At 45.8% G+C, this 24,353-nt stretch overlaps 1 protein-coding gene across 3 annotated transcripts in view; it reads right to left on the bottom strand.

Annotated features, from left to right (window-relative positions):
- The window catches only part of MTMR2 (myotubularin related protein 2), a 345,983-nt gene that overhangs the window by 5,302 nt on the left and 316,328 nt on the right, over positions 1-24,353 (bottom strand). For all 3 annotated transcript variants that reach the window (XM_069202398.1, XM_069202399.1, XM_069202400.1), the window contains exon 12: positions 22,533-22,646. In XM_069202398.1, coding sequence (XP_069058499.1) covers positions 22,533-22,646 — 114 coding nt within the window. The remainder of the gene's footprint in view (positions 1-22,532; positions 22,647-24,353) is intronic.

The following is a 24,353-nucleotide window of genomic DNA, read 5'->3' as shown; positions in this document are numbered from 1 at the left end:
CATATACCCATCTACTGAATTCACAAACTGCAGCTGCGTGGATGGAAGGGACCTTGTTGCCAGCGCAAATGTGTTGTGCCTCCATCCTCCAGAAATAACAAAATATTGGGAAGTATCAAACAAAGATATGTCATTATGCATTGGCTCCCACAGGCCGCATGCGGACAGTCATCAGGTGCCCAGACTATCAACCAACCACAACCATGTGGTTGAAGGACGGCATTTAAGGCTGTCCGGGTAAATGTAGGTGATATATTTTTGTACTCTAATTAGGGAGTTGGAATGGAATCATGTACAAAAATTGGAATGGTATCATGTACAAAAAACAATCAATCAACTTTATTGTTTCAGCTTACAAATATGTGCCATAAAATATGCAACACAAACTCAGGTTATAAAAACATAAAAATAAAAACGTGTACAAAGTAGTGCTATACAATAAAGTTATTTCTCTTCAATTACAGTTAACAGGCCAGCAGTACACTTCCATAAATTGGGTAACAATTCTCTTAGATTACTGTGCAAAAATAAACTTGGTAATAAAGTGAACGTGCTTCCCAATACCCACATTAGTCCATAAGGTCCGGTGGAGTGCTTACATCTCAAATGTTAAATAGGAGGAACACTTGGCTGAAGAATAATTATAAAAGTTAGTAAAAAAAAATAATAATCTACTTTCTGACATACCTATCAAATAAAAACATACGCAATAAAACGTAATGTAACACATTCTAATCTTACTACATTCAGCTTGTGCAAATGGCTCATAAACTATTAAAGCTGGAACATATTCAAAGGAGCTGTAGGTATAGACCCCATCTAAAGCAAAAAAAACACTTGTCAATGTCATCTCCCACCACATGACTGGGCAACAAATCCTTGGGTATACGAACCTTCTTGTCTCCATCAGGTACTGTATGTATGGTGCCACCATCACTGCTGGACCCAAACTGCCTAGCCTTGAGGTCTAGCTTCTTTAGACTCAGTTCATGAGCCAGAAATAATTTCTTTTCTGCCAGGGCTCTCTCAGCCTTCCTCTCTTCTGCCTTCATTTTTAATTTTGCCAACTACAGCCTGAATTCTCTCTCCTTTCCTCTGCGGTAAGGCCAAGACTTGAGACAATGCTTCCTTGTCTTGCATGGGGGCAGAAATCCAGCAATGTCACCCCCATTGTTGTTGGCAGCTCCTCGGGAGAGCCATTCTCTTGCTCCCCCAACTCATCATGCTCTTGGGAGTGGGATTCTGCCCAGGTACTCGGCGCCTTTTAGTACTCCTACTTCTTGGAGGCTTCATGGGTAGGTACCCCCATACCCTTGCAAAGTCCCTGTGTAATTGTGTACTCCTCCAGCTTAGCCAGGTCAAACTCCCCAGCTCCACTTGTGAACCCAGGCAGAGACATGATGTATAGGATTTAAAAGATGCAAAGCAGAAAAAATTGCAGAAAAAGAAAACAAATCAAATTGACCTTTGACTGTGGGTAGGTAGAGTACACGTAGCTATTGTATGGCACTGCACAAACACAAAGTCCTATCCTCACCGCTGATCACCAATCTTAGAAATGGAGGTCTCTAGTTGGCAGAGGTATGTATCCTTTCCAAGTAGGGACCACAATCCTAAACAGGGTAATCCACAACACAATCCAAATTATCCTGTGCTCACCCTCTGGTAGCTTAACATAGAGCAGGCGCAGTTTGTTTCCACGCTGCAAGGTGATGCGTCGATTTCCATGAGTGCAGCCTTGGTTCCTCACTGCGATGAGGGATATTTTGACGCCCAGGGATGATGAGTTGAAAATCCTTGATGCGATGGTAGAAGGACCAGGCACTGCGTTGACCCAGTAGGTGATGCAGTGATTTTTCCACCGCGAGGCAGGAGCTGCGGTGATTTCTGCAGGCGTTGCGTCGATTTTCCGATGCACTGGGATTTTCTTTTCTGGGGTGGAGTCTTTGTGGCCCTGAGACTTCAGAATGTGAGGCAAGCTCAATCCAAGCCCTTAGAGAGCACTTGTGGGGAAGGCAGAGTCTTTGCAGCAGAGTCAGAGGCCAGCAGGGCAACAAACAGGACAGCAGTCCTTCTCAGCAAAGCAGTCCAGATGAATCCTTTAGGCAGCCAGGCAGTCCCTCTGACAGAGTCCAGGTGTAGATCGAGAAGTGTCTGGTTTGGTGGAGGCGCAGCTAGATAGAGTCTCTACCAGATAATTAGTTACTGAAGGTAAGTAAATTGTTCATCTGATAGAGACTTCTAGCTGCAGATTCCTTACTTTAGAATAGATGCCCAAGCTATAACTCCTGGTGGTGGGTCTGAAGGATACATTTCATACCAGGAAGTCCTGCAGGATAGACCGGGCAAAATGCCCCTCTTTCCTCAGCTGGCTATCCAGGCAGTAGTGTCTTGCAAACGAGCGCAATGAAGCCCACATTGCCGCTTGGCAGATGTCAATTACTGGCATGCCACGAGCTAACACAGTGGTAGCAGCTTTTCCTCTGGTAGAGTGAGCCCTCAAACCGTCCAGAGGCTGCTTCTTGGTCAAAGCGTAGCACATCTTTATACAGAGAACGACCCAGCGTGAAATGGACCGTTTCTGCACTGCCCGACCCTTCTTTTCACCAACGGATCCCACAAAGAGTTGGTCGTTCACCCGGAACTCTTTTGTGCGGTCAAGGAAGAACGATAACGCTCTTTTTTTGTCCAGCCGATGGAGAAACTCCTCTTCCTTAGAGGGATGCGGTGGCGCAAAGAAGGTGGGCAAGGTGATATTTTGACTCAGATGGAAAGGGGTCACCACCTTAGGGAGGAAAGAGGCACGAGTTCTGAGGACCATTTTATCAGGATATATCGTGAGATACGGCAGTTTCGATGATAAAGCCTGCAGCTCACTCACTCTCCTGGTAGATGTAATTGCCACCAAAAAGGCTGTTTTGATGGTGAGCAGCCGTAGAGGACAGTTATGTAAGGGCTCAAAAGGAACACACAAATTAGGAAAGTAAGAACAAGAATACATGCGCTATAGCACTAGTCAGCAGTGATAAAGTGTGCAGAGTCCTAAACTCAGCACAAACAGGGTCAGAAAAATGGAGGGAGGTAGGCGGAACTTTGGGGGATGACCACCCTAAGGCTATCAGGTCTTACAGGGGTGAAATAAATTAATCCCAGATATGACCCCCCCCAAATCAAGTTCCACAAGTGGAGACATGCAGATGGATTATAGAGTTCTTGTATTAGATACTATTTAATGTACAAAAACAATTCAGCATGAATGTCGAGCACAGAGATGTAGCATGCACACTGGGAGGACATTGTTACATTTTCCCCTTGTAGGAGGCTGGACTGGCTTGTAGTGAGTACCAAGGGGTACTTGCACCTTGCACCAGGCCCAGTTATCCCTTATTAGTGTATAGGGTGTCTAGCAGCTTAGGCTGATAGATAATGGTAGCTTAGCAGAGCAGCTTAGTCTGAACTAGGAGACGTGTGAAGCTACTACAGTACCACTTAGTGTCATATGCACAATATCATAAGAAAACACAATACACAGTTATACTAAAAATAAAGGTACTTTATTTTTATGACAATATGCCAAAGTATCTTAGAGTGTACCCTCAGTGAGAGGATAGGAAATATACACAAGATATATATACACAATAGCAAAAATATGCAGTATAGTCTTAGAAAACAGTGCAAACAATGTATAGTTACAATAGGATGCAATGGGGAAACATAGGGATAGGGGCAACACAAACCATATACTCCAAAAGTGGAATGCGAACCACGAATGGACCCCAAACCTATGTGACCTTGTAGAGGGTCGCTGGGACTATTAGCAAATAGTGAGAGTTAGAAAAATAACCCTCCCCAAGACCCTGAAAAGTGAGTGCAAAGTGCACTAAAGTTCCCCTAAGGACAAAGTAGTCGTGTTAGAGGAATAATGCAGGAAAGACACAAACCAGCCATGCAACAACTGTGGATTTCCAATCTAGGGTACCTGTGGAACAAGGGGACCAAGTCCAAAAGTCACAAGCAAGTCGGAGATGGGCAGATGCCCAGGAAATGCCAGCTGCGGGTGCAAAGAAGCTTCGACTGGACAGAAGAAGCTGAGGTTTCTGCAGGAACGAAAAGGGCTAGAGACTTCCCCTTTGGTGGACGGATCCCTCTCGCCTTGGAGAGTCGTGCAGAAGTGTTTTCCCGCCGGAAGAACGCCAACAAGCCTTGCTAGGCGCAAATCGTGCGTTTGGCGTTTTTGGACGCTGCTGGGGCCCAGGAGGGACCAGGAGGTCGCAAATTGGACCTGAAGAGAGAGGGGACGTCGAGCAAGACAAAGAGCCCTCACTGAAGCAGGTAGCACCCGGAGAAGTGCCAGAAACAGGCACTACGAGGATGCGTGAAACGGTGCTCGCCGAAGTTGTACAAAGGAGTCCCACGTCGCCGGAGACCAACTTAGAAAGTCGTGCAATGCAGGTTAGAGTGCCGTGGACCCAGGCTTGGCTGTGCACAAAGGATTTCCGCCGGAAGTGCACAGGGTCCGGAGTAACTGCAAAGTCGCGGTTCCCAGCAATGCAGCCCAGCGAGGTGAGGCAAGGACTTACCTCCACCAAACTTGGGCTGAAGAGTCACTGGACTGTGGGGGTCACTTGGACAGAGTCGCTGGATTCGAGGGACCTCGCTCGTCGTGCTGAGAGGAGACCCAAGGGACCGGCAATGCAGCTTTTTGGTGCCTGCGGTTGCAGGGGGAAGATTCCGTCGACCCACGGGAGATTTCTTCGGAGCTTCTGGTGCAGAGAGGAGGCAGGCTACCCCCACAGCATGCACAAGCAGGAAAACAGTCGAGAAGGCGGCAGGATCAGCGTTACAGAGTTGCAGTAGTCGTCTTTGCTACTATGTTGCAGGTTTGCAGGCTTCCAGCGCGGTCAGCAGTCGATTCCTTATCAGAAGGTGAAGAGAGAGATGCAGAGGAACTCGGATGAGCTCTTGCATTCGTTATCTAAAGTTTCCCCAGAGACAGAGACCCTAAATAGCCAGAAAAGAGGGTTTGGCTACTTAGGAAAGAGGATAGGCTACTAACACCTGAAAGAGCCTATCAGCAGGAGTCTCTGACGTCACCTGGTGGCACTGGCCACTCAGAGCAGTCCAGTGTGCCAGCAGCACCTCTGTTTCCAAGATGGCAGAGGTCTGGAGCACACTGGAGGAGCTCTGGACACCTCCCAGGGGAGGTGCAGGTCAGGGGAGTGGTCACTCCCCTTTCCTTTGTCCAGTTTCGCGCCAGAGCAGGGGCTAAGGGGTCCCTGAACCGGTGTAGACTGGCTTATGCAGAATTGGGCACATCTGTTCCCAAGAAAGCATTTCCAGAGGCTGGGGGAGGCTACTCCTCCCCTGCCTTCACACCATTTTCCAAAGGGAGAGGGTGTCACACCCTCTCTCAGAGGAAGTTCTTTGTTCTGCCATCCTGGGCCAAGCCTGGCTGAACCCCAGGAGGGCAGATGCCTGTCTGAGGGGTTGGCAGCAGCAGCTGCAGTGAAACCCCAGGAAGGGCAGTTTGGCAGTACCAGGGTCTGTGCTACAGACCACTGGGATCATGGGATTGTGCCAACTATGCCAGGATGGCATAGAGGGGGCAATTCCATGATCATAGACATGTTACATGGCCATATTCGGAGTTACCATTGTGAAGCTACATATAGGTAGTGACCTATATGTAGTGCACACGTGTAATGGTGTCCCCGCACTCACAAAGTTCAGGGAATTGGCTCTGAACAATGTGGGGGCACCTTGGCTAGTGCCAGGGGGCCCTCACACTAAGTAACTTTGCACCTAACCTTTACCAGGTAAAGGTTAGACATATAGGTGACTTATAAGTTACTTAAGTGCAGTGTAAAATGGCTGTGAAATAACGTGGACGTTATTTCCCTCAGGCTGCAGTGGCAGGCCTGTGTAAGAATTGTCAGAGCTCCCTATGGGTGGCAAAAGAAATGCTGCAGCCCATAGGGATCTCCTGGAACCCCAATACCCTGGATACCTCAGTACCATATACTAGGGAATTATAAGGGTGTTCCAGTAAGTCAATGTAAATTGGTAAAAATGGTCACTAGCCTGTCAGTGACAATTTGGAAAGAAATGAGAGAGCATAACCACTGAGGTTCTGATTAGCAGAGCCTCAGTGAGACAGTTAGTCACTACACAGGTAACACATTCAGGCACACTTATGAGCACTGGGGCCCTGGGTTACCAGGGTCCCAGTGACACATACAACTAAAACAACATATATACAGTGAAAGATGGGGGTAACATGCCAGGCAAGATGGTACTTTCCTACACAACCCCCCCCCCCCCCCCCAAACGAAGGACAATAAGACTAGCCATGACCTGATGAGTCTTCATTGTCTAAGTGGAAATATCTGGAGAGTCCATCTGCATTGGAGTGGCTACTCCCAGGTCTATGTTCCACTGCATAGTACATTCCCTGTAGGGATATGGACCACCTCAACAATTTAGGATTTTCACCTTTCATTTGTTTTAGCCAAAGTAGAGGTTTGTGGTCTGTCTGAACAATGAAGTGAGTGCCAAACAGGTATGGCCTCAACTTCTTCAGAGCCCAGACCACAGCAAAGGCCTCCCTCTCAATGGCAGACCAACGCTTTTCTCTAGGGGTCAACCTTCTACTAATAAAAGCAACAGGTTGATCCTGGCCCTCAGAATTAAGTTGTGATAGGACTGCCCCTACTCCTAATTCAGATGCATCAGTTTGGACATAGAATTTTTTAGAGTAACAAGGGCTTTTCAGGACAGGTGCAGAGCACATGGCCTGCTTCAGCTCCTCAAAAGCTTTCTGACAGTTTGCTGTCCATAATACCTTTTTAGGCATTTTCTTGGATGTGAGGTCATTAAGAGGGGCTGCAATGGAGCCATAGTTCTTAATGAACCTCCTGTAATACCCAGTGAGGCCTAGGAAGGCTCTCACCTGAGTCTGAGTGGTAGGGGGAACCCAATCAATAATAGTTTGGATTTTCCCCTGAAGTGGTGCAATCTGTTCCCCACCAACAAGGTGCCCCAGATAAACCACCTTACCCTGCCCTATCTGGCACTTTGAAGCCTTGATAGTGAGGCCTGCCTTTTGCAGAGCCTCCAAAACTTTCCATAGGTGGACCAGGTGATCATCCCAGCTGGAGCTAAAGACAGCTATATCGTCCAAATATGCTGCACTGAAAGCTTCCAGCCCTTGCAGGACTGTGTTCACCAACCTCTGAAAAGTGGCAGGTGCATTTTTCAAACCAAAAGGCATTACAGTAAACTGGTAATGTCCTCCAATGGTAGAAAATGCAGTCTTAGGTTTAGCATCTTCTGATAATTTGATCTGCCAATACCCTGCAGTCAAATCAAAAGTGCTTAGATACTTGGCAGATGCCAGTGTATCTATAAGCTCATCTGCCCTGGGTATAGGGTGAGCATCAGTTTTGGTTACCAAGTTGAGACCTCTATAGTCTACACAAAACCGCATTTCCTTCTTTCCATCTTTAGAATTGGGTTTTGGTACCAGTACCACAGGAGAAGCCCATGGACTGTCAGAGTGCTCAACCACTCCTAGTTCCAACATTTTCTGAACTTCTTGCTTAATGCAGTCCCTGACATGGTCAGGCTGCCTATAGATCTTACTTTTGACAGGTAAACTGTCTCCAGTATCTATAGTGTGCTCACACCAAGAAGTGGTGCCTGGCACAGTAGAGAAGAGTTCTGAAAATTGTCCTAGGAGATTTATGCAATTATCTTTCTGCTCAGCAGTAAGACAATCAGCCAAAACTACACCTTCCACAAGAGCATCTTGTTCTGTGGAAGAGAAGAGATCAGGTAGAGGATCACTGTCTTCTTCCTGTCCCTCATCAGTTGCCATGAGCAGGGTGAGATCAGCCCTGTCATAGTAGGGTTTCAGGCGGTTGACATGGAGCACCCTAAGGGGACTCCTGGCAGTGCCTAAGTCAACCAAGTAGGTGACTTCACCCTTCTTTTCAACAATTGTGTGGGGACCACTCCATTTATCTTGGAGTGCTCTTGGGGCCACAGGCTCCAAGACCCACACTTTCTGCCCTGGTTGGTACTGAACCAAAACAGCCTTCTGATCATGCCATTGCTTCTGGAGCTCTTGGCTGGCCTGAAGGTTTTTACTGGCCTTTTTCATGTACTCAGCCATCCTTGATCTGAGGCCAAGTACATAATCCACAATATCCTGCTTAGGAGCTTTTAAAGGTTGTTCCCAACCCTCCTTTACAAGTGTGAGTGGACCCCTAACAGGGTGTCCAAAAAGAAGTTCAAAGGGGCTGAAGCCCACTCCTTTCTGGGGTACCTCCCTGTAGGCAAAAAGGAGGCATGGTAGAAGGATATCCCATCTCCTGCGGAGTTTTTCAGGGAGACCCATAATCATGCCTTTGAGAGTTTTATTAAATCTGTCCACCAGTCCATTTGTTTGTGGATGATAGGGTGTTGTGAACTTGTACGTTACACCACACTCCTTCCACATGGCCTTTAAGTATGCAGACATGAAATTGCTTCCCCTGTCTGATACTACTTCCTTTGGAAAGCCCACCCTGGAAAATATTCCCAGGAGGGCCTTTGCCACTGCAGGAGCTGTAGTGGTCCTTAAAGGAATAGCTTCAGGATATCTTGTGGCATGGTCCACTACCACTAAGATAAACCTATTGCCTGAAGCAGTAGGAGGGTCAAGGGGGCCAACTATGTCAACCCCTACCCTTTCAAAGGGAACCCCAACCACAGGCAGTGGGATAAGGGGTGCCTTTGGAGTGCCACCTGTCTTGCCACTGGCTTGACAGGTTTCACAGGACTTACAAAATTCCTTTGTGTCCTCAGACATCCTAGGCCAATGAAACAGGGGAACAAGCCTGTCCCAAGTTTTCATTTGTCCTAGATGCCCAGCTAAGGGAATGTCATGTGCCAGTGTTAGGAGGAACTTTCTGTACTCCTGAGGAATCACTAATCTCCTGGCAGCTCCAGGTTTAGGATCCCTATGCTCAGTGTACAAGAGGTTGTCCTCCCAGTAAACTCTGTGAGAGTCACTGACATCCCCATTAGCCTGTTTGACAGCTTGCTGTCTGAGACCCTCTAATGTGGGACAGGTTTGCTGTGCCACACTCAGCTCCTCCCTGGCAGGCCCCCCTTCACCCAAAAGCTCAGCAGTGTCTGCTTCCAGCTCCTCTGGTGTAGGTTCTGCACAGGGAGGGAATTCTTCTTCCTCAGAAGTTGAATCCACTGTAGAGGGAGGGATAGTAGGAAGTGGTTTGCTTCTACTAGCCCTAGCTTTAGGGAGTACTTGGTCCATTGTTCCAGGATCCAAGCTTCCCTGTCCTTTTTGCTTTTTGGCCTGAGCCCTTGTCAAAGCAAAAATATGCCCTGGGATGCCCAGCATTGCTGCATGGGCCTCCAACTCCACATCTGACCAAGCTGATGTCTCCAAATCATTCCCTAATAGACAGTCTACAGGTAAATCTGAAGCTACCACAACTTTCTTTGGACCAGTTACCCCCCCCCAGTTGAGATTTACAACAGCCATGGGGTGGCTTTGTGTTATGTTGTGAGCATCGGTTACTTGGTACTGGTGTCCAAGTATGTGTTGTTCAGGGTGCACCAGTTTCTCAATCACCATTGTGACACTGGCACCTGTGTCCCTGTAGGCCTGGACCTCAACACCATTTATTAGGGTTAGTTGCTTGTACTTCTCCAAGTTATGGGGGCAAGCAACCAAAGTGGCTAAATCAATAGCCCCTTCAGAGACTAAAGTAGCCTCTGTGGTCTCCCTAATCAGACCAACCCCAACTAAATTACCAAAAGTGAGCCCAGCTACTCCCTTGGACTGGCTATTAGTAGGTTTGCTCCCACCACCACTGCTATTAGTAGGGACACTAGGTGTAGCAGTAGGGGTTGTAGTGGTAGGAGCTGTGGTGCCTTTCTTTGGACAACTGGGATCTGTTGTCCAATGGCCTTTTATTTTACATAAATAGCACCATGGTTTCTTTTCCTTGTTCTGATTAAAGGAGGATTTGGACCCACCACCCCCACCAGAGTGTTTTTGTGGGCCTGATAAAGACTCATTTTTAGATTTGTCCCCACCCTTGTCAGAAGACTTACCATCCTTCTTTTTGTTGCCATCTTTGTCACCCCCTGTATGAACTTTTCTGTTCACTCTTGTTCTGACCCATTTGTCTGCCTTCTTTCCCAATTCTTGGGGAGAGGTCAGATCAGAGTCCACCAAGTACTGGTGCAACAAATCAGACACACAATTGTTAAGAATATGCTCTCTCAGGATCAAGTTATACAGGCTGTCATAATCAGTAACTTTACTGCCATGTAACCACCCCTCCAAGGCCTTCACTGAATGGTCAATAAAATCAACCCAGTCTTGTGAAGACTCCTTTTTGGTCTCTCTGAACTTTATCCTGTACTGTTCAGTGGTTAAGCCATAACCATCCAGGAGTGCATTCTTAAGAACTTGGAAATTATTAGCATCATTTTCTTTCACAGTAAGGAGCCTATCCCTACCTTTTCCACTAAATGATAGCCATAGGATAGCAGCCCACTGCCTTTGAGGGACATCCTGTACAACACAGGCCCTCTCAAGTGCAGCAAACCACTTGTTAATGTCATCCCCCTCCTTGTAAGGGGGAACTATCTTGTGCAGATTCCTGGAATCATGCTCTTTTGCAGGATGACTATGGGGAATACTGCTGCTGCCACCATGGGTATCTAAACCCAACTTCTGTCTTTCCTTGTCTAATTCAAAAGACTGTCTATCCAAATCCAGCTGTTGCTTTTTAAGCTTCAGTCTGGTTTGTTCCACCCTCAACTTATTGAGTTCCCTCTCTAACATTCTGTCATCAGGGTTGGTGGGAGGGACATTCCTAGAAACAGAGCTATGATGGGAATGAACAGAAGGAGACCTGTCCCTTACAGGAGCCACCCTAACAGCTTGGTTAACAGAAACATTACTACCAGTATGGTGAGAATATATGCTTTTGCTATGATGTGAGACAACACTATTTATATGGTGTGGTTCATCATCATTACCATCTATGCTAGACTGTCTAGTAATGGGCAGGCTAGGGAGTTTCTTTCCTGAATCTTTTCCTGGGGGAGTCCCTGAATCAGATTGAGAACTATTAGGTACTTTTTCAACAGATGGGGCACCTATGGCCTTATCCTGTTCTCTAAGCATGTTAAGTAACAGTTCCAAGGAAGGATTCTTCCCTATACTCAAACCTCTCTCTATACAGAGACTCCTTGCTCTTTTCCAGCTAAGGTTGTCATATGCAAGTTTAGACAGATCAACACTTTGGCCTGTGCCAGACATTTTTTAGAGAGAGTTAAAGTGATAGATAAAGACAAAAAAGTTTTCAGAACTTTTTGGAAAGACAGAAAAAAAACTTTTTAAACTTTTAAGAACTTTTTGAAAGTTTAGGAGTACTTTTCAGCACTTAGAAAAGAGTGAAAAGAGGAAATGCAAAACTTTTTGGCTATGTGTATATACACTGACCTTGTTTTGTATATTTTTCTCTTATGAAAAGTATAATGACAAGAGTGGTAAGTAGTCTCAAGCACTTATCCCACCACTGCACAACTAATGTAGGAGGCTGGACTGGCTTGTAGTGAGTACCAAGGGGTACTTGCACCTTGCACCAGGCCCAGTTATCCCTTATTAGTGTATAGGGTGTCTAGCAGCTTAGGCTGATAGATAATGGTAGCTTAGCAGAGCAGCTTAGGCTGAACTAGGAGACGTGTGAAGCTACTACAGTACCACTTAGTGTCATATGCACAATATCATAAGAAAACACAATACACAGTTATACTAAAAATAAAGGTACTTTATTTTTATGACAATATGCCAAAGTATCTTAGAGTGTACCCTCAGTGAGAGGATAGGAAATATACACAAGATATATATACACAATAGCAAAAATATGCAGTATAGTCTTAGAAAACAGTGCAAACAATGTATAGTTACAATAGGATGCAATGGGGAAACATAGGGATAGGGGCAACACAAACCATATACTCCAAAAGTGGAATGCGAACCACGAATGGACCCCAAACCTATGTGACCTTGTAGAGGGTCGCTGGGACTATTAGCAAATAGTGAGAGTTAGAAAAATAACCCTCCCCAAGACCCTGAAAAGTGAGTGCAAAGTGCACTAAAGTTCCCCTAAGGACAAAGTAGTCGTGTTAGAGGAATAATGCAGGAAAGACACAAACCAGCAATGCAACAACTGTGGATTTCCAATCTAGGGTACCTGTGGAACAAGGGGACCAAGTCCAAAAGTCACAAGCAAGTCGGAGATGGGCAGATGCCCAGGAAATGCCAGCTGCGGGTGCAAAGAAGCTTCGACTGGACAGAAGAAGCTGAGGTTTCTGCAGGAACGAAAAGGGCTAGAGACTTCCCCTTTGGTGGACGGATCCCTCTCGCCTTGGAGAGTCGTGCAGAAGTGTTTTCCCACCGGAAGAACGCCAACAAACCTTGCTAGGTGCAAATCGTGCGTTTGGCGTTTTTTGGACGCTGCTGGGGCCCAGGAGGGACCAGGAGGTCGCAAATTGGACCTGAAGAGAGAGGGGACGTCGAGCAAGACAAAGAGCCCTCACTGAAGCAGGTAGCACCCGGAGAAGTGCCAGAAACAGGCACTACGAGGATGCGTGAAACGGTGCTCGCCGAAGTTGCACAAAGGAGTCCCACGTCGCCGGAGACCAACTTAGAAAGTCGTGCAATGCAGGTTAGAGTGCCGTGGACCCAGGCTTGGCTGTGCACAAAGGATTTCCGCCGGAAGTGCACAGGGGCCGGAGTAGCTGCAAAGTCGCGGTTCCCAGCAATGCAGCCCAGCGAGGTGAGGCAAGGACTTACCTCCACCAAACTTGGGCTGAAGAGTCACTGGACTGTGGGGGTCACTTGGACAGAGTCGCTGGATTCGAGGGACCTCGCTCGTCGTGCTGAGAGGAGACCCAAGGGACCGGCAATGCAGCTTTTTGGTGCCTTCGGTTGCAGGGGGAAGATTCCGTCGACCCACGGGAGATTTCTTCGGAGCTTCTGGTGCAGAGAGGAGGCAGGCTACCCCCACAGCATGCACAAGCAGGAAAACAGTCGAGAAGGAGGCAGGATCAGCGTTACAGAGTTGCAGTAGTCGTCTTTGCTACTATGTTGCAGGTTTGCAGGCTTCCAGCGCGGTCAGCAGTCGATTCCTTATCAGAAGGTGAAGAGAGAGATGCAGAGGAACTCGGATGAGCTCTTGCATTCGTTATCTAAAGTTTACCCAGAGACAGAGGCCCTAAATAGCCAGAAAAGAGGGTTTGGCTACTTAGGAGAGAGGATAGGCTACTAACACCTGAAGGAGCCTATCAGCAGGAGTCTCTGATGTCACCTGGTGGCACTGGCCACTCTGAGCAGTCCAGTGTGCCAGCAGCACCTCTGTTTCCAAGATGGCAGAGGTCTGGAGCACACTGGAGGAGCTCTGGACACCTCCCAGGGGAGGTGCAGGTCAGGGGAGTGGTCACTCCCCTTTCCTTTGTCCAGTTTCGCGCCAGAGCAGGGGCTAAGGGGTCCCTGAACCGGTGTAGACTGGCTTATGCAGAATTGGGCACATCTGTTCCCAAGAAAGCATTTCCAGAGGCTGGGGGAGGCTACTCCTCCCCTGCCTTCACACCATTTTCCAAAGGGAGAGGGTGTCACACCCTCTCTCAGAGGAAGTTCTTTGTTCTGCCATCCTGGGCCAGGCCTGGCTGGACCCCAGGAGGGCAGATGCCTGTCTGAGGGGTTGGCAGCAGCAGCAGCTGCAGTGAAACCCCAGGAAGGGCAGTTTGGCAGTACCAGGGTCTGTGCTACAGACCACTGGGATCATGGGATTGTGCCAACTATGCCAGGATGGCATAGAGGGGGCAATTCCATGATCATAGACATGTTACATGGCCATATTCGGAGTTACCATTGTGAAGCTACATATAGGTAGTGACCTATATGTAGTGCACGCGTGTAATGGTGTCCCCGCACTCACAAAGTTCAGGGAATTGGCTCTGAACAATGTGGGGGCACCTTGGCTAGTGCCAGGGTGCCCTCACACTAAGTAACTTTGCACCTAACCTTTACCAGGTAAAGGTTAGACATATAGGTGACTTATAAGTTACTTAAGTGCAGTGTAAAATGGCTGTGAAATAAAGTGGACGTTATTTCACTCAGGCTGCAGTGGCAGGCCTGTGTAAGAATTGTCAGAGCTCCCTATGGGTGGCAAAAGAAATGCTGCAGCCCATAGGGATCTCCTGGAACCCCAATACCCTGGGTACCTCAGTACCATATACTAGGGAATTATAAGGGTGTTCCAGTAAGTCAATGTAAATTGGTAAAAATGGTCACTAGCCTGTCAGTGACAATTTGGAAAGAAATGAGAGAGCATAACCACTGAGGTTCTGATTAGCAGAGCCTCAGTGAGACAGTTAGTCACTACACAGGTAACACATTCAGGCACACTTATGAGCACTGGGGCCCTGGGTTACCAGGGTCCCAGTGACACATACAACTAAAACAACATATATACAGTGAAAGATGGGGGTAACATGCCAGGCAAGATGGTACTTTCCTACACCCCTGCAACAATCATGCACTAGGAGCTCGGAAGCACAGAGAAAGGAAACCTGGAGAGAGCACAGAAACAGAGGCATCTCTCTGCGTATACCAATCTCTTGAACGTTACGCTTCACTGTACAAATTATGCACACTGGGTATGTGCGCAATGTAAGGCTCAAAATAAGAACATAATTTTGTAGGTGGAAAAGCACTTTGGGAATTAGGCCATACGTGAAATGTACTTACTGTGAGTTTTTGGAACCTAAAAGAGTTTTGTGAATCTGGCACCTTATGTTTTCTGCTTCACCTCAAAGCGAAACAGCCAAAATATTTACCTCCATACTACAGTTTGTTCTAGGAGAGGCAAACAACAAAATACACAGCATATTTATCTTTCAATGTACCAATCCGTTAGGTATGCAAATTTGAGAAAGGTTAGAACTAGCACAGAGCGACTGTAGGAAAGTACCATCTTGCCTGGAATGTTACCCCCATTTTTACTGTATGTGTGTGTTTTTTTTGCGTATGTGTCACTGGGATCCTGCTAGTCAGGACCCCAGTGCTCATAAAGTATGCCCTGTGTGTGTTCCCTGTTTGGTGCCTAACTGTATCACTGAGGCACTGCTAACCAGAACCTCAGTGTTTATGCTCTCTCTGCTTTTAAAATTGTCACTGCAGGCTAGTGACTAATTTTACCAATTCTGATTGGCACACTGGAACACCCTTATAATTCCCTTGTATATGATACCTAGGTACCCAGGGTATTGGGGTTCCAGGAGATCCCTATGGGCTGCAGCATTTCTTTTTCCACCCATAGGGAGCTCAGACAATTCTTACACAGGACTGCCACTGCAGCCTGAGTGAAATAACATCCACATTATTTCACAGCCATTTTACACTGCACTTAAGTAACTTATAAGTCACCTATATGTCTAACCCTCGCTTGGTGAAGGTTAGGTGCAAAGTTACTTAGTGTGTGGGCACCCTGGCACTAGCCAAGGTGCCCCCACATTGTTCAGGGCAAACTCCCCGGACTTTGTGAGTGCGGGGACACCATTACACGTGTGCACTACATATAGGTCAATACCTATATGTAGCGTCACAATGGTAACTCCGAACTTGGACATGTAACATGTCTAGGATCATGGAATTGTCACCCCAATACCATTCTGGTATTGTGGAGACAATTCCATGTATCCCCGGGTCTCCAGCATAGAGCCCGGGTACTGCCAAACTAACTTTCCGAGGTCTCCTCTGCAGCTACCGCTGCTGCCAACCCCTCAGACAGGTTTCTGCCCCCCTGGGGCCTGGGCAGCCTGGTCCCAGGAAGGCAGAACAAAGGATTTCCTCTCAGAGAGGGTGTTACAGCCTCTCCCTTTGGAAATAGGTGTGAAGGGCCTGGGAGGAGTCGACTCTCCTGGCCTCTGGAAATGCTTTGAAGGGCACAGATGGTGCCCTCCTTGCATAAGCCAGTCTACACCGGTTCAGGGATCCCCCAGCCCTGCTCTGGCACGAAACTGGACAAAGGAAAGGGGAGTGACCACTCCCCTGACCAGCACCTCCCAGGGGAGGTGCCCAGAGCTCCTCCGGTGTGTCCCAGACCTCTGCCATCTTGGATGCAGAGGTGTGAGGGCACAATGGACAGCTCCTCTGAGTGGCCAGTGCCAGCAGGTGATGTCAGAGACCCCTCTTGATAGGTGCTTACCTTTCTCTGTAGCCAATCCTCCTCTGTGGGCTATTTAGGGTCTCTCCTGTGGGTATCTCACCAGATAACGAATGCAAGAGCTCACCAGAGTTCCTCTGCACTTCCCTCTTCGACTTCTGCCAAGGATCAACCGCTGACTGCTCCAGGAAGCCTGCATAACCGCAACAAAGTAGCAAGAAGACTACCAGCAACATTGTAGCGCCTCATCCTGCCGGCTTTCTCGACTGTTTCCTGGTGGTGCATGCTCTGAGGGCTGTCTGCCTTCACCCTGCAGTGGAAACCAAGAAGAAATCTCCTGTGGGTCAACGGAATCTTCCCCCTGCTAACGCATGCATCACCGGTCCTCTGGGTCCCCTCTCATCCTGACGAGCGTGGTCCCTGGAACACAGGAACTGGGTCCAAGTGTCTCCTACAGGCCAGTGGCCCTTCTGTCCAAATTTGGTGGAGGTAATTCCTTGCCTCCCCACGCCAGACAGTAATCCTGTGTACTGCGTGAACTGCAGCTGCTCGGGCTTTTGCAAGACTTCCTTTGTGCACAGCCTAGGTCCCCAGCACCTCGTCCTGCATTGCCCAACTTGCTGAGTTGGACTCCAACGTCCTGGGACCCTCTTTTGTTGCTCTGAGTCGACCGTCGTCCTCAGATCTTCTAAGTGCCTGTTCAGGTGCTTCTGCGGGTGCTGCCTGCTTCTGCGTGGGCTCTCTGTGTTGCTGAGCGCCCCTCTGTCTCCTCCTCCAAGGGGCGACCTCCTGGTCCTTCCTGGGACCTGGCAGCACCCAAAATCCTCAACAGCGACCCTTGCAGCTAGCAAGGCTTGATTGCGGTCTTTCTGCGTGGAAACAACTCTGCATCCTCCAGCACACCGTGGGACATCTTCTGACCAAAGAAGTTCCTGGCACCTTCCGTTGTTGCAGAATCTTCGGCTTCTTCCACCCTGAGGCAGCCCTTTTGCACCTTCATCCGGGGTTTAGTGGGCTCCTGCCCCCCGGACACTTGCGTGACTCTTGGACTTGGTCCCCTTCCTTTGCAGGTCCTCAGGTCCAGGAATCAGTCTTCAGTGCTTTGCAGTCAGTTGTTGTCCTTGCAGAGTACCCTATCTCGACTTTACTGTCTTTCTGGGGTAGTACGGTAACTTTACTCCTACTTTTCAGGGACTTGGGGTGGGGTATCTTGGACACCCTTAGTGTTTTCTTACACTCCCAGTGACCCTCTACACAGTACACTAGGCCTGGGGTCCATTCGTGGTTCGCATTCCATTTTTGGAGTATATGGTTTGTGTTGCCCCTAGGCCTATTTCTCCCTATTGCATTCTATTGTGTTCTACAGGTTTTGCACTACTTTTCTAACTGTTACTTACCTGATTTTGGTTTGTGTGTGTAAATTTTGTGTATATTACTTACCTCCTAAGGGAGTATATCCTCTGAGATACTTTTGGCATATTGTCACTAAAATAAAGTACCTTTATTGTTAGTAACTCTGAGTATTGTGTTTTCTTATGATATAGTGCTAAGTGATATAAGTGGTATAATACGAGCTTTGCATGTCTCCTAGTTCAGCCTAAGCTGCTCTGCTATAGCTACCTCTATCAGTCTAAGCTGCTAGAACACCTCTATTCTACTAATAAGGGATAAATGGACCTGGCACAAGGTGTAAGTACCCCTAGGCACCCACTATAAGCCAGGCCAGCCTCCTACAGCAATCAATTAAAAATCAGTCTCTCACCACCATCTGGCCATTTTCGGTAAACAATAGAAGGTAGTTATCTCTTATTTATTTCCAGTTTCAATGGAAAAACTAGCACATGGCATATTCCCAAATGCTAGCTCATTTCGTTAAATGAAAATGTATTTTATGTCTTTCATGGGTATAAAGTTAGAACCTCATTAAAGCCACAATATATTGTGTCTTCCACTACAATGTATTTTATGTGTTTTATGGGCACAAAGTTAGAACCTCATTAAAGGAACAACATATTTTGTCTTCCACTTTAATGTTCCTCATCTTGAAGCTTTCTCAAGCACTAAACCAAATATATCGCTTTTTATTTCAAAAGCATGTCAGTTGCCAGGACCGGAGTGCATAAAACAGAGAGGATACCAATTTATATGTGAAATAGGCACAATAGTTAAAAAAAAGTTTTCTCCCTGTTCACTTCAACGTAATGTGAAGTTGTACATTGGAGGTAGGGAGTGTGAGACGATCTTGGAGAAAATAATGTAGTCCTATTTTAGTTTTTTTTTGTTTTTATTTACAGTGCCTTGGACTAAAGGGGAGGAAAAATATTTTTTGCTTTTGGCAAGTGAGGGACATGTAGAGGGAGGAGTCTTTTTCTCTAGGGAGGTATTTTTAACCAAGCAATCCTTCAGACTGCATTTCCTGTATTTTCCAAATTCCTCACAGTTTTTTTATGAGCACTTCCTTTTCATTTCTCGAAGATGAGGAAATATCTAATTAGGATCGACTTCCACACCTAATCATCGGTTTCTAGACAATTTGAATGGCCATTCTTTTTTAAAACTTCAGATACTGAGGAGCATTTTTACAAGCGGCTTGGGGCACCAGTCCATCATTTTTTTTAGAAGCACTGGCACGCAGGCTACAGGCCCATATCTACAAGGCCACGCAAAGCCACTTTATGTGGCTTTTCATGGCCTTGTAGATATGAAGTAAGGAAACGCGGCACAAGTCTCTGCATTGCTATACTCTGCTTCAAAGAGGCATTCCATGGGCTTTGCAGTGGGTGTTACCTTGCAACACCCATGGATTTTGACGCATTCCCAAACTTACAAGGATTTGTAAACGGGAATGCGTCAAAAGCCTACACCTCCCCCGGGGAGGCGTAACTAGGAGAAACAACTTTGTCTCCTTGTTTTTGCCTCTTTCTATGTGTGTTGGATTCTGCAGCCCACATAGGAGGAGCGAAATGCCTCCATTGACTGTTTTTGCACAGGAAGTTGTCCCTTCCTGCACAAAAACAATCATTCCTACAACGCAGACACCCATGCGCCATGGTGCAAGGGTGCCAGCATTGGTGCATGGCAGCCAACTATGTGGAAGTGCAGCGGAAGAGGACAGGAATGCGCCGTAACTCATAGATACGGTGCACTCCTGCCCTTTTGATGTAGGGCAACACAGCAAACTACTGTAAATAAGCCCCTGAGTTTTGACAGACCTACTTGAAGCCTTTGTGTTAGCCACGCTGTTCCTCTCTACCCTATTCAATCTTTTAAAAAATATTTTGACTCAATTATTACTTTGGCCATTTAGCCTTTTTTTACAGCTCCATTTTTCTTTTGTTATCTTGGACTCATTCAGGCAAACTGATCATTATTCACCTCGCCATTGGTACGTTTACTAGTCAAATCTTTTTTTTGGACCTAATACTGGCACATAACTTCCAGGTGTGAATTCGGAGTCCACAGTGAGGATTCTATTCCCCCAGGTCTACTTACATTTTGGCAATACCCTCATGCCCCCCAAGAAAAAGTGGCTACCATATGTATACGGTGACCATTTACCCATAACCATATGGGGCATTGCTCTAGGTGATTCAGAAACAATGTTGGTCTGTGTTTCAGATTTTTTCTACTGGAGCTTTACAACCTTGAAAAGAAAGATTCAGTTTATAGGGCATGGGCCGTTGATCCTGCCACTGTGTGAGCTATTTTAGCAGTTTACTATGTCGCCCTAGAACATAGCCATATTTTCCAATCAAACTTTCATTTTTCCCATCCAGTTCCAGTACTTAATACAAAGAGGGTCCCCTCTACAATTATGTTCCCATGTAGCATCTACTTCAAACTTTTGGACAGCATGTTCTTGTATCCATGTTCACTCTATTTTTGACTTCCTGAATAGATATGTGTTCTTTTTTCTCTGTGAGATTTTGGTAGAGGGTTACTGGTCCAGTTCTAAGGCTACAGGCAGGGCTTATCACCGCTTTCCATCACTGTGCTCACAATATTATGTCTCCTTACTGTGCCTCTTCTTCCTTGCCACACGTGTTTAAACTCTAATTCTAAGTGAGATCAGAGTGGGTATTGTTTACTCTGGAGCGATGTGTTATATTCTAGAAGTTTTAGACAAAACATCATCGTTTAAGGAACTGGAAATTTGGTGCTGTTAAACTCTCTAACGCATTAACTAAGACCAGTAGGGTAACACAAAATGATTGGGGGCGGGGGTCCCTGCAGAATGCGATGAGGGGCCCCTGAATCTCTCATATCTCACAGATGTTTATTATCCTTGGTCTGAACGGGTCCCCCCTGAAGGGAGAGGAGCCCCTAGGGAGTTGGGGTTCCCTCTGCACTGCAAAGGCATGTGATGCGCCACTGACTAAGAAGTGCTCCAGACACTGTCATTTCTTAGGAAACACTCTCCTTGACAGGTAATTGTGCTATAATTTCTTGGTGAGTGGGCGATCATGCACGGGATGTCTGCATGCTCCAGAACTGCATGAAAGATTTTTTTGCCAATCGTCAGCAGTTTTACGTCTGAAAGAATACGTTTCTAGATCAGCGGTTCCAAGCCTGTGGTTCGGGGACCCCCAGAGGTTTGTGACACATTCCCTGGGGGTCCGCAGGCCTGGGCCCCAGCTGGGGCCTCTTGACCGAAACAAGTGCGCGTTTTTATATTTCTTACTTCTTTTGTGCAGCAGCTTTAAAAGCACTGCGAAGTTACTTGTACATCCAGCAGGGTTCGGGCAAAAATAAAAGTGTCAAGATAACTCTAGTGATTAATGCACCTCCTGGAGAGAGATGGGAGTTTTGTCTAATGGCAGTTTTGACTCACCTAAGGTAGCGCAGATGGTAAATATGCCTGCCGCAAAGAACATGTATCATGTATCATGCATTATGTATTATGTGCATAGAACAGTGGGTTACTGCTTTTGTCACAGAGATTCTTTTGTTACTGTGCAATTTATTGGTTAAAATCGTGATCAAGCACAGAGCTATGAACTGCCAGCAAAGACCTGCATGGCACAAATTAGAAAGTTATGTTTTTCCCCAGACTTTCATTATCATTATGCTGCTAAAAAAGTTTTGCTTGCATAGATATACATTCTCATTAAAGTCCTTACTAACTACTGTGTTATGTTCTGAATCCTGAGTTTGTGTTTCTCCAGACGAAGCACTCTTAGAAAATGCCTACCAGTGTGGATGACATGTGAGTCCCCTGTAAAGTATTCCTACACCCTTCACTAGTATGAGAGGTGCTATAAAACAAATAAAGTAATAATGACAGAGAGGCTATAGAGAGATGAGGCCCTTTCCCCACCATATATTTATGTGAAAAAGCTTTCTCATATCTTATGTACCTAAAAAATAAAAACAGAAATTGCTAGGGAAAAGTAGACTCTGACCTTAGGATTCAGTTTTCCTAAATAAAACCAAACATTGAAAAGTTAGTCACTGAGATGCAGCGCTAATCTTTAAAACATTTTTTTTAAATTTTTGCATATTTTTTCAATATAAAATAATTATATTTTTAGTAATTTGAATATTTGGTGTGTACTTTTTGTGTATTTTTTTGCGCATTACTGTTTTAATGTTTGAAATTTAAATCATACAAATTGCTTGGGGGTACCCGGTTTCCAGTAGTGATTCAGTGGGGGTCCTCAGGAGTCAATTGTGAATTGTAATGCAAGACTTAGAGGTTAACATTAGGCATCAACCTCTTTAATGCCACTCGCCAAGAGCCGTAAAAGAGAACGGTCATCAGAGCCCAGGGTAAACATGACGTCTGGTATACCGCTACACACTTCCTTCTTTGCTTCTGAGAAGCAATGGGTCAGGGCTACATGCATCTGCAGGAGCGTTAAATAATGTGACTGAATTGCCTTGGCCAATCAATCTTCTAGAACATTAGCTGTAAGGTGAAAGCTCATTTGAGGCGTATGGGGTATCTGTTACAGTGGCTAAGAAATAAGTAATACATTGAATATAAGAGATCGGCGCGTTTAATTTGGGCAGAAGAAAGGGCTTTGATGACCATACATTATTTGTAGAAACATTTAGTTATTTCCGATTCAATGGCGGACCAAGAACGTTCAGCCTTCTCTGTTAGCCGGCCACCTGCTTGCAAACACCTGGCAAATAACAGTGATGAGACTACACATTTCACAACACAGCAACACAATTTCAAATTCCTTCTGAAGAGCACTGTAAAGTTCAGCGGTTTGACACCTAAAATCATTTAAAGGAAAAATGATTCTTGACTTTAGCCAGTGAATAATGTACCTCTTTCACTCTCTGCTGCTCAGAATTGGAAAGGAACGTTCCGAAGAGACAGCTGTACAGATGATCCAGAATGGTTATCAGAAAATACTCACTGAATTCAAAGGCAGATGGAAACTGCAGAAAAAAGTACACAACTCAGTTATTTCTGCAGCAAGCACTACTGTATTAGGTACTACTACAGCTCGACACATCATTTAGTGTATTAGAATGGTAATGGTGTGGAACAGTTTCAACATGTATTCAGAGCACATGTGGTTCAACTCTTCTTTATTTCTAAATTTAGGCCACTGAACCCATCAGACAACTTTCCTGCCAAAGACCCTATTGCATCCAGCATAAAATAAGCATTGGCAAAACCACCAAATCAGGTTTTAATATGCCAATACATGCAAACACAGACATCCACAATTGTGCATGTATGCATGCCTGTGTATGCATGCATTCATACATTAAAGCAGGCTTCTCGAACGAGTAGCTTGTGAGCTACTGGTTGCTTTCCAGCTGCATGTAAGTAGCTCTCCTGTGTGTGCAGCCAACCCTATTAAATTAGAAGCTTTTGTTTGGTTGAATTAATATATGGATACCAAAATCGAGAGTGTGTATTCGAGATGAAAATGTGTTCATTTTCGGGACTCGTGAAATAATATTTGGAAAATGGATGAATTTCCAAAATGTATTTAAAGCTGATATCTGAGGATACATTTTTGCAAATGTTATTACCTTGGTACCGGAGGCACTGCTACTATGGCTGTTCTGTATTACCCATGTAGAGGCATTCCATATTGACAAAGCCTTTTTAAAAATTACTGCTGGCAACTACGCCTGATGCACTGAGGTGATTGCTGGTAGTAACCCTGCTTATAGCGGCCTCTAATGTAATATTACCTGATGTAGACACTTAAACAATACTCATATTAGTAGTTTTCGATGAGCTTCATCGAACAGAAGTAGCTCTCACAACAGAGAAGGTTGGAGACCACTTCATTAAGGCCAGATTAGGTGCATCGTAAGAAACAGCCTACTGTTAGATATTATTTAAAATAATATAATGATTATTAAAATCAATTACCTCAGTGATAGGTTCAAACATGACAAACGTTTGCGGCCTTTTGAAATGTGATGGTTTACTATGTAGACAGAATTATTTTAATCAATAAAACAGCGTAAAAACCCCTCTGAATATAGCATGACTTTTACAATGAAGATGACTGCCAGAATAATGACGTAATAAAAATTGATTTTATGTAATGGATTAAGAATATTTTTTCGCAGTACTTCATACCCACTTCTTCCATTTCTAAATGATATAGATAGAGCTGTTATGAGTACCCAATTTAAGGTATGCTTGGGCATTATGTCATAAAATTGTTTATTCAAATGTGGCTGTGAAAATTAGGACCACGGACCCAGACAAGCATCACACAAGCCCATTTTATTCCTGAAAATCAGGAAAATAATCACAACAGCAAAAGAGTAGAAACTACCGTTACAGCCTAAGAAAAAAAAAAAAAGAGGGAGTGTAAAAAATGCCTTATTTTGTGGTCATCCCAACTTGTTTGGACTGATGCTGCTGGATTTTTGACTCCGTGCATTCGGACACTGCTAACCAGGGCCCGTGAGTGTGCTCTGACCGCCTAAAACATGCTGAAATTGGCTAACCTCCTAATTGGCATACTTACCTCCCTAGTACAAAGCACAAGGTACCCAGGGCCTCTAAGTTATATGTTACAAATGGACAGTTTAAAAACCTATACAGACGCAGCTCACAGAAATGCCATTAAATAGGGATCCTGCTCAGTGCAAAATATGCAGGAAAATCTG

Source organism: Pleurodeles waltl, chromosome 8 (genome assembly GCF_031143425.1).
Source record: "Pleurodeles waltl isolate 20211129_DDA chromosome 8, aPleWal1.hap1.20221129, whole genome shotgun sequence".
In the NCBI taxonomy this organism is placed as follows: domain Eukaryota; kingdom Metazoa; phylum Chordata; class Amphibia; order Caudata; family Salamandridae; genus Pleurodeles; species Pleurodeles waltl.
This window is presented reverse-complemented; position numbering and strand designations above follow the sequence as displayed.